This window comes from Orussus abietinus, unplaced genomic scaffold (genome assembly GCF_000612105.2).
Source record: "Orussus abietinus isolate OABI.00-Male unplaced genomic scaffold, Oabi_2.0 scaffold46, whole genome shotgun sequence".
Classification (NCBI taxonomy): Eukaryota; Metazoa; Arthropoda; class Insecta; order Hymenoptera; family Orussidae; genus Orussus; species Orussus abietinus.
In genome coordinates, this window is record NW_019394349.1 from 492,460 (window position 1) to 503,844 (window position 11,385).

An 11,385-nucleotide genomic window follows, 5' to 3' on the forward strand; every position below is an offset into this window, starting at 1 on the left:
TTGACCGTGGCTGACTCACCCACTCCTCCCCTCCTCTCCCCTTGCACTTTCTTCCGTGCCGTCGACCCGAGATACCCCCGGCCCGGTCGATAAGGCAGGTCCCGAGGAACCGTCGCGTAATCGATGCACTCGGCTAATCCACCGATAGCTGTCACTTTCGGTATTATTTGATGACGCGGCCCTGCTCATCCCCTCCCGGCCGCCACGTGGGGGCGGATCAATAAAAGGAGGAAATTTTCAGCACGCGGGGATGGACAAATAAATCTTATTAAACAGGATTTTCCAGAATCCCAGGAGGAAGATGAACCGATTTTTGTCGCTAAAGCGATCCGATAGGACTCGCTCGGTCGTGATAAAGCGGATTCGCGTGGTGCTATTTAGGTGCTCTCGGTTGCCAACTGGAGAAAGAGCTCTCCGAGAGGGGTCCAACTGTACGAGGATCGGGCACACGCGGTGACTCACCGACTCGTTACTTTAAAATCAGTCGCGTGGCAACACCTAATAGATCCTCTCGCGCCTTTTACGACCGCTTAGCTGGCCGACCGTATGAGAGGGATCGACGTTTTCTCGTAATCTCGCCTCGATACTCGGCAACTACGTCATGGAAGCGACGAGAACTCCACGGCGAAGCCGTCGAGTTTCCAAGCTCTTCTGGGTATCTGTTATAATCGTTAACCCCTTGCCACATCTGTGATCTCGGATAAAACAAAATACTCCCGTTTGCGAAAATCACTCCTCACCATATGGGCTTGTTCTCCGAAAAATTTCGCCCGGATTTCGCGGAGTTAATTTGTACGGCAAAAGGGTTAAGGATCGCCTTGGGTCGGACACACACCAAGAGCTCGTCTCGTCCTCTCTTACAGTAATGTAATTATTAGGAATATATACAAAAACCATTACAAGGGAACTCCTTATGTTATACGGCGATACGTCGAAAACGCGTAGAGTTCGTTCGAGGTACGAATGAAGAAACCTTAGTCGTCTAAATGCGTGCAGTGTCGGCTCGTAATTTCCGTGAACGTCGTGAATCCGACGTACGCGTACCCCCACCGATAAAAAACCAACGCCCGAGTTGGTTCTCCATGAGCGCGAGAAGAGAAGAAAAAAAAAAAAAAGGAGAAGATACAAGTAAGGAAGAGAAAAGTAATAACGCGCGGATGTTTGATTGTTAGCCGATTGCTCCTATATATCTCTTAGCGTACTTTCTCGCGTTCGATGGCGGTTCGATGAGAAAAAAAAAAGATGAAGAAAGAATCTCCCGATCGGTGAAAGACAACCGAGGTCCTTGCCGGGGAGTCCTGACCGATCGGTCGACTTCCTGCCTCGGACGAAACTAACTCGTCTCGATTACGACGAATATATCATACGGAAAAAGAAAGAAAATAAACGGAATAAGAAAAAGAGACGATCGAACGGAGGGTCTCGATCGTGTCGCGATTCTTGGTCGGTTCACTCGTTCAGTCGTCCTTCTTGTTGTCCGGCGATTTGTCCCCGTTCATGGGCGACCTGGACCGACTGCGACTCTTGCTGTGTTTGCTGCCCGAGCGTGACCTGGACCTCCCATCGGCCGATCGTTCCCAGCTCATCCTGTCCCTGGAAATAGGAAAGGAGGATCAGTAAATCGGAGCACGGGCACGTTATCCGGCCGACCGAGGTGTTCCCCGCGTCTCGCCAAGTCCTAGGGCAAAGCGAAGTAAGCGGCGAGGAGAGGGTAAAATTTCCCTCCGAGGGGGTACTCACTAAAGAAATCATAGATCTTACGAAATCAGCTGGAAATAGCAAGCAGAAATCCCTGGAAATCGTTGAAATCGAAAACATTGCTACCATTTCACACGTCACTTGTTACCGAATCGCATTTTTGCTCATCACGTGAAATCAAAGGCAATCGACTCTGAAAGGGAATCGTTATCACCGATTTCCAAGCGAATAGCCCCCCGGGTTCCCTCGGCTCTCCCCCTGGGGCACTTACTTCGAGGGGGACTTGGCTTTGGGCTTGGACTGCGACCTGGACTTCGACCTCTCAGCCTTGGACCTAGAACGAGATCTGGATTTTGATTTTGACTTAGGCGTCGACATTGAGCGCGGTACGCTGCCATGGGCAGGTCCCGCGAGATCGCATGTCAAGGTTGACGGCAAGAAAGGGTGGCCAAAGGTGTACCGGAGAGAACTAGGGGAGACTCGAACCCGGGACCGAGTAGCGTGTCAAAGTCAGGGCTAGACCGAGTGCACGGGGAAAACGGGACTGGCGATACTCTCAAAAATGTCGAGTACTACTAACCCAAAAGCAATTCCAGTAACGACCTCGCAAGCGGACGTACACACCTCTAGGAGAGGAAACTACAAATCCAGGGTGAATTGTCGAATGGAACATGGGAAAGATCGAAAGGTCTCACACCACGTGGAGGACGTGGGGAAGAGGTGTATGCGTCCAATGAAATAAAACAACGACCAATCGTGAAATAAACAGGAGGCGTGGCGCCAAGGATGACGGTACTCACGCTGCATCTGAAAGAGGACTGTTTCGATTAACAAAGCAGGTGGAACCGAAAATAATAATAGGCGGGAGACAATGCCAAGCGCGATCGAGGACACGGGGCTCGAAGAGAGAACCAGAGGGGAAACTCGAGGCCGAAGAAGAGCGAAAAGTAGCGATTAGAAGCGAGAGAGAGAGAAAAAAGTGGGACGAGGTACTCACTTGGACTTGGAACGAGAGCGGCTGCGCTCGGGAGACTTGGATTTGGACTTTGATTTGGATTTCGAGTGTGCCCTGGACTTGGAACGGCTGCTGCGGCGACTACGGCTACGAGAGCTGCGGCGGCTCCTGGCAGAGAAAAAAGAGAAGGGGGAAGAAACAAAATTACCCACCGGAAATACTTTCCCAGCCCTTCCTCCGGCACGCGCCTCCCATCCTCTCTTCCCCTTTCCATTCCATTCGAGACACTCGAGCTACTGTGCGGTATCTACTGAACGCGAAAGAAAAAATGGAGAAAAGAAATCTCCCGAGTTCGAGCGACTCGAAGGAAAGAAAAAGGGGGAGAGAGGAGGAGAGAAAAAAAAAATACACGCGAGCATGCACGCGGGACGAGTCGAGCCCCGAAGAGTAGGCGCGAGGAGAGTCTCCTCTTCCTCGGAAGTGGCGACGTTCCCTCGTTGATAAACTCGTTGTTAGTACAAAGAGAAGCCCTGGAAATGGACGGATAAACCTCCGTCACGATTCGGCTCGTCCGTAGGCTTCCAGTAAATAAATTCTACGCCTTCTCGCTACACGACGCCAAGACCGGAGACCCGATTCTCAAATTTATACGTCAAACTTCCGCACGCGAAATTGACAATTGTCGCATACCACTTCCAAACGATGACCAATGACTTTGCAACCGTGCAACATTTTTTATGCGCCTAGATAAAATATATGAAGCGGATATAAAAACAATTCGCATGGGAATTAAATCCGCATGAGTTCGAGAATTGGATCCCAGGAGTCTTCTCCTCGCGTGCAGGGTCTCGATCGACGAAGCGTAAATTAAATTGGACGGAACGACCGACTACGAGGCGAGTGCACGGCACCGATGCGTTATGACTCGACCAAGCGATTACTGAGGATTAATCGGGCTCGACTTGGAAGAAAGTGTGCGGAAGTAATGGCGAGGCGAGTAACGACGATCGTACCTCGAGCGGGAACGCGAGCGACGTCGGGATCGAGATCGCGATCGCGACTGCGATCTCGAGCTCGACGACCGGGAGCGACGTCCGCGTCTCTTGTCCTCGATTAGCCGAATCCTACGTCCGTTTAGCTCGGTGTCGTCCAGCTTGTCGATCGCGTTCTTGAGGTCCGAGTACGTGGCGAACTCCACGACCCTGTTGGCAGATGACAATGGATTAAAAAAAGGGATCAGCCAATAGAAAAAAAAAAAAAATAACGCATAGCCCAGAGATTTGGGAAAAATCTTACCCTTCGTTTCTTCGTTGCTTGTGTGCGTCTGCGTATGTTACTTCGCCGGCTTGTCTCATGTAATCCTTCAAATCCTGGGCATCACACAAACGGATCAGTTAACGGGTTGCAGGGCCAAGTCAGCCGAGTTAATGATTAATTACAATATTAAATGTACTACGTAGTGTTCCTAATATATGAATTAACCCGACTATTAGAAGAGACGCTGTGTACTCGTACATTTCCTCTTTTCCAGCGATATCCTACGCCTGTACTCAAAGGAAGTCTATGTCAATTTCGTATGCAAGAGGAGGCGCAACGATGGCGTTCGAGTCGGTTCCCAAAACGCCGACGACTCTCCACAGGTCATCCCAGAAACAATATTATTAAATATTCCCTATTTACCGACAAACGTCATTATTGCCCTCGTCTGGGTTGCCAACAGTAGTAGAATGTGTATATGTGTGCTCGAATTTAGTATCGACTAAAGGGTTGCAACCTTTCTTTATGAGCAATTCAATCTTTAAGAATGCCTACGGTACGTAGTGGACAATACTCGTTCCAACACTCCCCTCAGCAGTATGGGGCAAACTGACTCGTTCCTGAGATACATGAAATCATCATCTCGGCGTAATTCCATTCCTGCTGAGCGGCTCACAAAATCTCGCCTTATCGAGGGTGCTTAGCTCATCACCATCAAATGATCTTCCAATTTCAATTTCCATCCCCCGCCGATATCTCCGTGGTCGTTCTTCGCGTCTACGAGTCAGTTGCCACCCCCGTAGCGAAATTCAACCGGGTCAGACTCGGTGATAAAACAGAAAAAAATAAAAAATAAAACCCATGGCACCGCTCGAGCCAAGAACAAACCGAGGCACCAAGTCCGTCCAACGATTTCCATATCTCCAGAAACGGGAGGATGCCGGGTCAGAAGACTAAATCAAGTACCAGGGCGTAACAAGGCTCGAAAGCGTATGGAAATAGAAGCAAGCCCGCTTATATATATACAACGAGTGCATAGTTTCTCTTCGGCGAAACGTCGACTCCAGGGGGGAAGAACGACCCGACAAAGAAACTCGGGAAGGTCTTTCCCGGTTTATAAACGGCAGGTCTCTAAGCTCCCATTCCCAGATTACTGGCCGATGTCTCCTCCTCCTCCATTGTTGCACGCGGTACCCGGACAAAGGCCCTCGACGAGCTCTCTTTCTGCGTTTGGATTGCCATCGTCCCCATCCTGATCAGGATGCTCGTTATTCTCAGCTCAAGGCACGTGGGAACCAGGTACGTCTTCAACGAGTGGACAGCAGTTGGTCACGGCTGGACACGTCATCGTCTTCGCCGTGAATCCCGAGATACGTCCCTCTCCAGGGTGGGATCACCGAAATCCACTCGTGTCCATGAAATGAGCCATATCTGGCAAGCGTGGGCGTCATCTCCGTGGCTCGGGCCAGGAACAATGCTCAACCTCGATCCGGCACTCGGAACGGTCGGGCACAAAATTGTCTTGCATAAAGAAAAGTTGAACCTGGGCCTTGAACTCTAAGATAGGAAAAATCACTACAAAGTTACCAAGCAACGTCGCCGTCCGCTGCGCCGTAAAGAGTATCGCATAAATATGATAAAATCTCATCTACGACTTTACAGCGCAGTCTCGGACGACTGGAATAAACCGCGACAAGGCCTCGAGGCGGATTCCTAATTTCGAGCACGCAGTAATTAGTCATAGGACCCTAATTATACCCCTACATGGACGAATCCTGAGAGCAGCATCGCGTTACCCACGCACACGGAGACACGTCCGAGTCCTCGGTATCACACCGTCGTAGCAAAGTTCTACCGTGCACGGTACTCGACAAGAGAAAGAGAGTTCCTTCGAAGCGAACACGATATGTAGATATACATATATAGATAAATATAAAATTCATAGTATATAGTAACAATCTAGATTACTAGAGACTCATTAATATATGTAGTGTCTGTGTCTATCTTGTATCGATATATAGATGTATATATATATATAATAAATATATTCGAAGGCAGAGATATAGGTATATATCTAAGAGTACACTCGGTTAAGGTGACGCATTTACCTTGGGCCCAGGCACCACCTTGCTTACGGACAGAGAGAAAGGCCAGGGCCAGGCACGTGGCGCTTGCTCGGGTCTGTGTGCCGTAGACGCGGATGGTTCTAGTTCGGTCCGTGTGTGCCCTCATGGGTGGCCGCTGCCTGAATTACTAGATGGCTAGCTCGGCTATAAGATGCCAGTGCCCGTACCGGTCGTACTTGTCGTTCTTGTCGTGCCAGTGGTAGCGGTACAAGTATCTCATCACGATGACAGGGGTGGTGGCAGTAGTGTCCGTAGTGGGGTGGCGAAGCGACAGGCCCTTAACGCCCGACCGATAACAGGGGCAACGCCTTGTTCCTCTCCCCTAGCGACTTGGGTTCTCTTAATTCTCCCCAGCTCGAAATCAAGGCTTGGATGTATGTCGGGCGTTAAGGGAACGAAGACGGGAATAATTGGAGGAGTGTTGGCATCGGTTAGTGGTGGTGGTGGTGGTGGGAGCAGTAGTGGCGGTCGGTAATGAGAGTTAACAGGACTCCGGTCATAAGCAGGGTACGTGCGACTTGGACTCGATAAGGCCAATGACGATTCGGTTAAATCTCCAACAGGCTCCGTCGGACGTCAGGGACCCTGATTATAACGTGGCCGTGGGTACGGTGTCGTGGTGACGGTGAAAGTAGTAATGTCATGAGAAGCGGGAACAAGGTTCGGTGGTAACATGTAATCGTGTTGGTACTCTGTAGTAACGATGCCAGGTAACTGTCGCAACGAAGATAGCAGAATAGATGAATGCCGTAGTTAGGTGGATGGCCTCCCAGTGAGCGCAGCATCGTGGCAAGGAGGAGCGCAGATAGTATTAACGACCTATCACTGGGATTTCAGTGGGTTTCACCGCGTTTGACTGGATAGGTCCTAGTGGTAGTAGATAGGCAGTTGGTGGGTGTATCCCAGTGCCCCGCGGCCCTCTCTCTCTTTCACATTGACCCGGACACACCTCGGAAACCAACCGGGTGTCACTTGACCTCAAGGAGGACCCATTGTCATCTCTCTATCATCGCACATCACCAGTCTATTGGCCCTACCGGTCACCCCTCCACGGCGAAGAGGACATGGCTCTTCGGAAAGAACATCAATTTTATTGTTTTTTTCTCTGTACTGCTGGCCGAACGTAAAGTAGAAATCATAAGTAGGAAAGGTAACGATACATCGACGGGGATCCGACTGTCGATCCCACCGAGAACGTCTAATCGTCAAAAGGCAACCAATTGTCCGAACAAAAAGAGTAGAACGCGACAGATGCGCAGTGTCAATTGATCAAGTAAGACTTGGACCGACGATGGCATTTCTACGTGCCACTCTCAATTGTCGATTGGCACTCTCCCCTCCCACGGATTGTCTCCGGAATGTCGACCTTGGCGTGAACGTGGCCTTGAAATCATTTCTATTGCGTCCTGGTGTTTCCCACATCGTCCGTACCATTGACCGTGTCGTCCACCTTTGGCACACATCCCTGCATCCTTCCTCTTTGATTCACAGGGGGGCTACGTGGGTTTCGGAAAAATTCCCCACCTCTTCTCTCGCATGGAAGGCGATGCTCCGGGTTTCCTCTCGGCAACTTGACGTGCCTCTCTTCCGTGGTTGAAAGCGTGACTATTGCCCGCCTCGTGGGGAGGCTCAATTCATCTCCCCCTTGGTGCTCTCTTCGTCTCGTGGATTGCTCTTATCTCAACCGGGAAGACATTTCTTTCCCATTGCCATAGACTTACTTGATCAAAATGCACATCTTACGATTCGACCCGAGGATCGTTTTTTTGTCAATACACGAACTTAAAAGGAAAGAAAACCCAACAGAAGCCATTAGGAATAAAAATCTCGGCCGTGAGTTTGACTCAACTCGAGCAACGGCTTACACATCGAGTAGCCAGTATTTTTATTTGTTTAGGAAATCTTTGAAGTAGCCAAATTCTGAATCGTCTTGATATTTTCCTTCGATGCCCCGAGGTGTAATCAAACTCACGGCGATGATAAAGTGTGTTTAAAGTTAGGAGGATGGTTTTGTAACGTACCTGCCAGCTTACACGACTCGAGAGATTCTCCACGGTCAGACGATACTCTGTGCGTGTCGGTGGTCCGTATCTAAAAAAAGACGTAGTCGATTAGATTTACGGTTTTTAAATCGTTGTTGCAAAGAAAAGCAGGTTTGTCTTGGACCTGACTTTACGTTAATCCAATGAAAGAAGACAAGCAGAACAAAAGCATAAATGACAATGGAAAATCATGTTATAGAGTGAAAGAAAGAAAAGGAAAGCCGAGTAAAGTGTTACGAATAGAGCATAACAATGGATGTATGTACCTGGGCAATGATTGCTTGTAGCTAGATGCAGTCCTCGTGTTTCTGTTCACACTATCTCTGCAAAAAGGGATGTCATGTGAACAGAAATAGCGAATTGGTGGTTAATAAAAATGGCTTCGTAATCAACTATGGGTCTGCATTCATTGCTCAGGCATACGATCAATCACCTGTCCCAATCAAATCATATCTACTGATAATGCAGCAATAGCGTACCTGTCGTGTCGCATATCGTCTCGGCTGCAACAGACCAATACAGAAAAACATCTCTATTAGTCGTTAAATTTTACTTCATCCGACTCACACATTCTCACATTCTCTCAATCATGTAATATTAATTAATGATAGCGATAGTGGTTTGGGAAGCTTGGTGCTAAATAGTTCGCTGGCGTCGCATTGTTATCGTTAATGACAACGATGCGACGTGTTCAGATGAGTAGTCAAATCCAAGATAACCAATTTCGAATTCGACATCGAGTTTAAAAATATAATTACCAATCCAACTTATCACGGAAGGGGATATAAACGTAGTATTACTAAAATAAAAAAAGAATAGCATCTTACGCAGATCGCCTCGAGTCTCCATAACCACCACGAGAATCACCGTAACGCCATTGGTCACTACCTCTAGGCGTCCCCCGAGCTCTCTGTACAGTAATTCTGCAACAAAGTAATTAGATAGGTTTAATTGCCTTCCCATCAGAAAATCCAGGTTTAGCACCTGATTTATTAATTACATTCTAATTACCTTTCTCCTAAAAGCTCTTTTCCATTAAGCTCATAAATGGCATCATCAGCATCTCTGTAATCATCAAATTCCTGAAAGCAAAATTATATTTCTTAATTTAATGGCACACAAAAGAGACAAAGTAATATTTTGTTAAACCAGATAAATTTTAATTAATGTTAATCCTTAAATTTATAAAGGGTCATAGATCTTAATCCTAACCGACGTGTTTCTGGCAGTTTTTTCTTCAAGTAAAAGTATCTTCTTTCATAAACTCATGAAGCAAAATTTACCTATCTCTGCTCAAAATTCCCCAAATATAACATACCGTTTTTTGGCCTATTCCTCCGATTTTCGAGTGTACAAGTTACAAAAGATGTTGGAGAATGTTAAAATAATTGCAGCACAATTTTTTCTAAACAGCCACAGTCGATTCGCATTACAACTTAGCATTCTACATTTCGCTCTCTTTGGTTAACTCCACGGATAACATGGATGTATACATACGACAAATTCTGCACAAAATCAGAGTCCAAGGGGAGCGACGCAGACTGCAGAGATACTGTCTGAACTGAATACGGGTACTTACGACAAAACCATAGCCGTTCTTGATAAGCACATCGCGGAATCGACCGTAGCCTCTGAAAAATCTCTCAACGTCTCTTTCCCTGGTGCCGTATGGAAGCCCACCGATATAGACCCTTGTCCCTACCATACTGTAAAAAAAACAATTGATTCACATTAGACTTACCACAAACGCAAATCCATTCTTCATAGCGACCTCCTTGACTCTACCATATTTCCGGAAGAACTTCTCAAGGTCGCGCTCTCTCACCCGGTACGTTAATCCACCAACGAATACTCGGGTGCTCATTCTTAAAGGAAAATATAAAAAACACCTTACATAATGGATCTTTTGAAAAGTCTTGATGCTTAATCAAATGACAGAATATAAAAAAAATGATCTTTACGACATTGTTAAAGACTCTGGGCGTGATGTACAAACTCGGCGCTACGTGCGCAATGTCCTTCTTCGATGTTGCTCCACGTTACTCGCTATTTAAACAGACTTTCCCGCTTTTCACTCGATTTCTTTTCTTTTCGGTACCATAATCTTATGGTGACCCTGAAATACAGTGACATGCACAGTAGTTAAAGCAACTTATAGATGCCAGATGCCATGCAGCCTAAAAGTGAAAACAAGAACGTAACGAACTTTCTCATGATTTTATTGAACAAAATAGAATGGAAATTTAATTTAAATGAATTTAGCGTACCCTCAACCTTAACAAGGAACGGGAAATTATAAATATACTAAAGGATGGAATTAATGTATTCATTAGTTCAATATTACATTTTTCTCTATAACTACATTATTAAGAAAGTAGGAAATTACGATAATCTCAATCGGTGGTACTCCATTATAAATTAAGGTATATATCAATATATCACGTAAAGAATTTCAATCCATACCCTTTTACTGACTGGACACGATAACGTATAAAGAATAGACAACGTGGCACTAGACCGGCTTCTCTAAATTGCCTTTGTATGGCATCATACAGATACGAACCACCCGACAAATTAAAAATACAGACAAATAGAGATAACGTTAAAATTGCTAGACCACGTCAACGATTGAAATTAAACGTCTATACTCAGCGTTCCTTCAAAACACTCCACGATATTCCGTAATAAATTTTCTGCCAAGAATTATTAGATAAGAAAGGAAATATGAGACCGATGGGAGAATATCCAAATCCCACGCGGTAAGATCGTGTAGGACGCGCGCGTATCTTCAACGAATGCTTGACCGTTACGCCCGAATCGCGCCGAAAATCACGCGACATGAAACATTACAATCTCGAAAAAGACACAACACGATCTGGAGAATATTTACTCCCGCATCGATTGACAAATTAAACGGGTTAACGAGCAATGAACGACGCCAGGAAGAAATTAATGAGAATCCGGAGGATCGCCGATGCCGGACCGAGCGAGGAAACGTGACGTCGTGGCACGTTTGTTCTTACGTGGTGCCCGATATACGTAAAGGACGGGCGAATAAACATGCACGGACTTACCTGGATGATCGGACAGTAAGGTGCCCTTGTAAATCTCACTCTCGGCACTATTTTTTGACAGATTACCACTAAAATTACTAAAACGAATAACGATCGGCGTCTGAACCGCTAAGCAACATGGCTTGCCGTAACAACGGAAACAAAATGGCGACTGCACGAGGCGAAGCCGTGCAAGGTTAGATTCGACGCGGGAAAGGTTCATTGCAGTTGCTGAAGGCTAAGATGGCGCAACA

At 46.8% G+C, this 11,385-nt stretch overlaps 1 protein-coding gene across 9 annotated transcripts; it reads right to left on the reverse strand.

The window, feature by feature from the left end:
* Positions 1-850: 850 nt before the first annotated feature.
* LOC105702139 (serine-arginine protein 55) lies at positions 851-11,291 on the reverse strand. 9 transcript variants are annotated; one of them, XM_012429469.1, is made up of 13 exons: positions 11,153-11,291; positions 10,040-10,194; positions 9,820-9,943; positions 9,090-9,160; positions 8,906-9,001; positions 8,558-8,581; positions 8,345-8,401; positions 8,058-8,127; positions 3,950-4,023; positions 3,667-3,855; positions 2,696-2,821; positions 1,970-2,032; positions 851-1,593 (listed from the first exon to the last, which is right to left on the reverse strand). In XM_012429469.1, the coding sequence occupies exons 2-13, from the start codon at positions 10,042-10,044 to the stop codon at positions 1,458-1,460; spliced, it is 1,035 nt and encodes a 344-aa protein (XP_012284892.1). In that variant the 5' UTR covers positions 10,045-10,194; positions 11,153-11,291; the 3' UTR covers positions 851-1,457. The 9 variants fall into 9 exon arrangements, with proteins under 9 accessions (XP_012284892.1, XP_023287661.1, XP_012284893.1 ...); XM_023431893.1 differs by lacking the exon at positions 11,153-11,291 and adding an exon at positions 10,542-11,121; XM_012429470.1 differs by lacking the exons at positions 9,820-9,943; positions 10,040-10,194 and adding an exon at positions 9,658-9,784.
* Positions 11,292-11,385: the final 94 nt, after the last annotated feature.

What these genes read in the sequence shown, in the direction of transcription:
- LOC105702139 (XM_012429469.1), bottom strand. An exon ending in TACAAGCAATCATTGCCCAG is followed by an intron (nt 8,128 to 8,344) that starts GTACATACATCC and finishes GTCTTTTTTTAG; the next exon opens with ATACGGACCACCGACACGCA. An exon ending in CGCTCTCGTTCCAAGTCCAA is followed by an intron (nt 2,033 to 2,695) that starts GTGAGTACCTCG and finishes ATCTCGTTCTAG; the next exon opens with GTCCAAGGCTGAGAGGTCGA.